This window comes from Sander vitreus, unplaced genomic scaffold (genome assembly GCF_031162955.1).
Source record: "Sander vitreus isolate 19-12246 unplaced genomic scaffold, sanVit1 ctg248_0, whole genome shotgun sequence".
Classification (NCBI taxonomy): Eukaryota; Metazoa; Chordata; class Actinopteri; order Perciformes; family Percidae; genus Sander; species Sander vitreus.
Window position 1 is genome coordinate 65,001 of NW_027595419.1, and position 5,000 is coordinate 70,000.

General features: G+C 48.1%; 1 protein-coding gene across 1 annotated transcript in view; it reads right to left on the reverse strand.

Annotated features, from left to right (window-relative positions):
* Positions 1-2,993: 2,993 nt before the first annotated feature.
* The window catches only part of dcst1 (DC-STAMP domain containing 1), a 40,553-nt gene continuing 38,546 nt past the window's right edge, over positions 2,994-5,000 (reverse strand). Inside the window, exon 17 of the mRNA XM_078244483.1 lies at positions 2,994-3,288. Coding sequence (XP_078100609.1) covers positions 3,088-3,288 — 201 coding nt within the window. The 3' untranslated portion in view covers positions 2,994-3,087. The remainder of the gene's footprint in view (positions 3,289-5,000) is intronic.

Here is a 5,000-nt window from a genome sequence, read left to right on the forward strand (position 1 = left end):
CTCGTTATCAGTGGTAAAACACTGCTACAACACACACTAGTTCACCATAATCTCCAAAAGAACTACTTCCATGTCCCTGTTCTGCAGGTATTCAACACAAAGGTGGAAGTGAACCCTCGTTTAGAAGAAGTCTCCCAGCTAATCCTGCCTTGTTCTACTGAAGTTGGAGAAACAGCTAGCTGATGTGGTATTAGCTAAAGTGGTTAGCACACACCAAATGTCTCAGCTAGTGACGTAGAAAGCCGTGCAGATGTTGACCAGCTGACCCAGAGACTGAAGACAGGACACATTCAGACACCGTATCTCACTCAGAACAGCATGGAGGGTTGTTTTTTAAAGTCTGTATGCGTGTGGAAGCACCAGAGACACAAAATAACTCCCCAAATCCCAGAAAAAGTTTTTTTTTTTTCATATTATAGGCACTTTAAGATGGTAAAGCTGCGTCCAAACCAGCAGCGACAGATGCCGCCCACAAAGAGCCTGGGTCTGTCTGAGGTTTCTGCCTAAAGGAAGTTTTTCGTTGGGTCTTGAGATAACTCTAGTTATGATTTGATACTAATATAAATAAAACTGAATTGAACTAACAGACATCCGGTGGAATATCCTGCAGAACGAGAGCAATCCCGGGATATCCACCACGACGACCATAACTGTATTATTAAGAGGCTCAATGTCTTTTAAAGCACAATAAATAAAACAAGTCAGTAGTAAAGTAAAATGTATTTAGCAACACCTTTATTTTTCAGACTCCAAGACTTTAAATGTAACTAATGAATACGTTTCATGGATTCTTTCATAAGTGAAATCATTTCTCTAGTTATATTCAAAGTGGACAGAAACTAAATAAAACCACCAAAAGCCGTCTTGGTTCATCTTTCCACTGTTCCAACAATCACCACTCTGGTTTGGTTGAAATAAACCCTTAATTCACCCATTTACATGTGGAGATATGCTGGCTCTATACACGCTAAAAGTCCTGATTATTTACATGGAGTCTGGTGGAGATATGCTGGCTCTATACACGCTAAAAGTCCTGATTATTTACATGGAGTCTGGTGGAGATATGCTGGCTCTATACACGCTAAAAGTCCTGATTATTTACATGGAGTCTGGTGGAAATATGCTGGCTCTATACACGCTAAAAGTCCTGATTATTTACATGGAGTCTGGTGGAAATATGCTGGACAGCTGCAGCCTCAGAACGTCAATTCAGAAACTCTCAGGTTCCTGTTTTACCGATGTGAGGTCACGGCGTGAAGCTCCTGGTGCAGGTGTGTTTAGGGCGTGTCCAAATCCACTTTTGCTAGTTTAACGGCGGTAAAAAAGGGTCCGTGTGCCGGGGTCATGGTTCAAAAGGGTTGTTCTTAGTGTCTTCATTAATCAGAGGTGTGTTTTGGGTGTAACATGCAATCAACCAATCAGAGATCATCTCCCATTCCCTTTAAAAGCCAGGCGCGTTTGGACCTTGGAGCATTGCTGTTATGATGGAGGATCTGCACTGTAATATTTGTAATCTTCTGCATGTGTGTGTGCTGCTGTGTGTGTGTGTGTGTGTGTGTGTGTGTGTGTGTGTGTGTTGCTGTGCGTCCCTGTGTGTGTAACAAGCATAGTGTGCACGTGCTGTGCACGAGCCTAGGAGCATTTTACTAATGCTCTGTTAAAATAACAATGAAATGCTGCGTTATTGACTTTAGACCAGGTTTTTGACCACCTCCCTGTAAGACCAGCATGGGCCACAGATGGGTGAAGGTACATTTACTATTTAAACAACGTGGGCGCTGGACGGGAAACTGAGAACTGGGTCGGTCTTAAACTAGTAAAGACGCAGCAGGCTTTGGGCTGCGCCGGGTGAAAGATAGTGTTCCACTGTCACACAGACCTTCTGTGGTGAGATCTTCAGTGGGAGTTCTTTCCAAGTGTAAATGTATGGAAACAGTCTATCAGTGAAAGTGTGTTTGAAGGTGTGTATGTGTGTGTTAGTATCAGGATCAGAGAACGACAGCTTTCCTCTGTTCCAGTCCAGAGTCACTCGGATCCTCTGGGGCTTCACGTGCACTCTGAGAGCAGTGGGTCGCGCTAGCCATGACCATGCTGAGTATTTACCTTGAGAGAACATTATGCTCCATAATCCAGACCCTATGAATCTCTTCCTCTGGAAAGACTCTGCTAACACCCCCAGTTCCCAGTCTGTACTGTTTCCGACCTCGACATCCCAGCTGTGAGTCCCTGAGTTAAAGCCCTCAGAGCCCAGGACAGAGCCCAGGACAGAGCCCAGGACAGAGCAGTAATCATCAAACCTCTCTGGATTATCAGGAAGCTTCTGTCTCTCTCCTCCTCGTCTCACACTGGTCAGATCTCCAGACAGGATGAGTTCTGGATAAGCAGTGTTTGGGTCCAGGATCACAGGAGTGTAGGAGACCATGTCCTTCATCTTGTTCCAGATGTTGAAGCTCAGGTTGCCCAGGTGTTTGGCCTCGTCTATCAGAGCTCCTGAGAGCAGCTGTGGATCATCCAGCAGGGGGCGCTGCTGGACTCTTTCCACTGCAGCCTCGTAGTTGATCAGGAATGAGACGTCTTCAGCTCTCAGCTGCTCCTCTGTGGCTCTGACTGTGTCTGAAAGAGCTGCTATCTCTCTGCTCAGAGCCTCCATCTTCTCCTTCATCCTCTGACTCTTCTGCTTCTCTTCCTCCCTCAGTGCAGCCAACCTGGCCACCTCTTCCTCTTCTAGAAACTGGTGAAGCTTCTTAAACTGATCCTTAATCTGCGTCTCTGTGCGTCGGGCCTGGACTTTTATGAGTTTTGCTGTTTGATCACACTCCTCGTTTACTCGTTCAAAAACCCTTAACTTCTCCTTTACAGGCTCCAGAGTTCCCTGAAGGTCCTTCTTGTGTTGTTGTGCAGCTTCATCGATGGGTCTGAACCTGTGGTTGGAGTGTATTTCTGAATCTCTGCAGACGAGACACACCGGCTGCTGATGGTCCAGACAGAAGAGTTTGAGTTTCTCAGAGTGCAGCCTGCAGAGACCCTCCGAAGATCTCTGATCTCTCTCCTGTATGAAGGCCTCACACAGGTTCTTCAACGCCCGGTTTAAAGGTAGTTCATCCCTTGAAGATCTTCTCTTACAAACTGGACACTCCTGTGTTGGTTTCTCCGTCCACCAGCTCTGCAGACAGTCTTTACAGAAGCTGTGACTACACGACAGAACGACAGGATCTTTAAAGACTTCATGACAGACCGGACAGCAGAGATCATCCTCTGATCTGGAAGCCATTCTGTATCAGAGTGAAGCTGAAAACACAGCAGACAGAAAGTGATGGAGTCAGTCAGTCATGGCTCCCCTCTATTGTTCTTATAAAACCCATATTTCTGATATAGTGTAAAAAAAATACTACTACTAGTAGTAGTAAATACTACTACTACTAGGCTACTTGTGCATTTGCTTGATTACATGTTTTGTTGGCGAACATTGACGCTTGTATCAACACGGATTGTTGTTTGTGTCACACAAACTACGACAGCCTACCTGCTAGCTGCCTATGCTACCTCGCTTCAACCCTCTCTGCTAGCTGCCTATGCTACCTAGCTTCAGCCCTCTCTGCTAGCTGCCTATGCTACCTAGCTTCAACCCTCTCTGCTAGCTGCCTATGCTACCTAGCTTCAGCCCTCTCTGCTAGCTGCCTATGCTACCTCGCTTCAACCCTTTCTGCTAGCTGCCTATGCTACCTCGCTTCAGCCCTCTCTCTTAGCTGCCTATGCTACCTAGCTTCAACCCTCTCTGCTAGCTGCCTATGCTACCTAGCGTCAACCCTCTCTGCTAGCTGCCTATGCTACCTCCCTCTCTGCTAGCTGCCTATGCTACCTAGCTTCAGCCCTCTCTCTTAGCTGCCTATGCTACCTCGCTTCAACCCTCTCTGCTAGCTGCCTATGCTACCTAGCTTCAACCCTCTCTGCTAGCTGCCTATGCTACCTAGCTTCAACCCTCTCTGCTAGCTGCCTATGCTACCTAGCGTCAGCCCTCTCTGCTAGCTCCCTATGCTACCTAGCTTCAACCCTCTCTGCTAGCTGCCTATGCTAGCTGCCTATGCTACCTAGCTTCAACCCTCTCTCTTAGCTGCCTATGCTACCTAGCTTCAGCCCTCTCTGCTAGCTGCCTATGCTACCTAGCTTCAGCCCTCTCTGCTAGCTGCCTATGCTACCTAGCTTCAACCCTCTCTGCTAGCTGCCTATGCTACCTAGCTTCAACCCTCTCTGCTAGCTGCCTATGCTACCTAGCTTCAACCCTCTCTGCTAGCTGCCTATGCTACCTAGCTTCAGCCCTCTCTGCTAGCTGCCTATGCTACCTAGCTTCAGCCCTCTCTGCTAGCTGCCCTATGCTACCTAGCTTCAGCCCTCTCTGCTAGCTGCCTATGCTACCTAGCTTCAGCCCTCTCTGCTAGCTGCCTATGCTACCTAGCTTCAGCCCTCTCTGCTAGCTGCCTATGCTACCTAGCTTCAGCCCTCTCTGCTAGCTGCCTATGCTACCTAGCTTCAGCCCTCTCTGCTAGCTGCCTATGCTACCTAGCTTCAGCCCTCTCTGCTAGCTGCCTATGCTACCTAGCATCAGCCCTTTCTGCTAGCTGCCTATGCTACCTAGCTTCAGCCCTTTCTGCTAGCTGCCTATGCTTCAGCCCTCTCTGCTAGCAGCCTATGCTACCTAGCTTCAGCCCTCTCTTAGCTGCCTATGCTACCTAGCTTCAGCCCTCTCTCTTAGCTGCCTATGCTACCTACCTTCAACCCTCTCTGTTAGCTGCCTATGCTACCTAGCTTCAGCCTCTCTGCTAGCTGCCTATGCTACTCAGCTTCAGCCCTCTCTGCTGGCTGCCTATGCTACCCTAGCTTCAGCCCTCTCTGCTGGCTGCTCAGTCATGCTACCTAGCTTCAGCCCTCTCTGCTAGCTCCCTATGCTACCTAGCTTCAACCCTCTCTGCTAGCTGCCTATGCTACCTAGCTTCAGCCCTCTC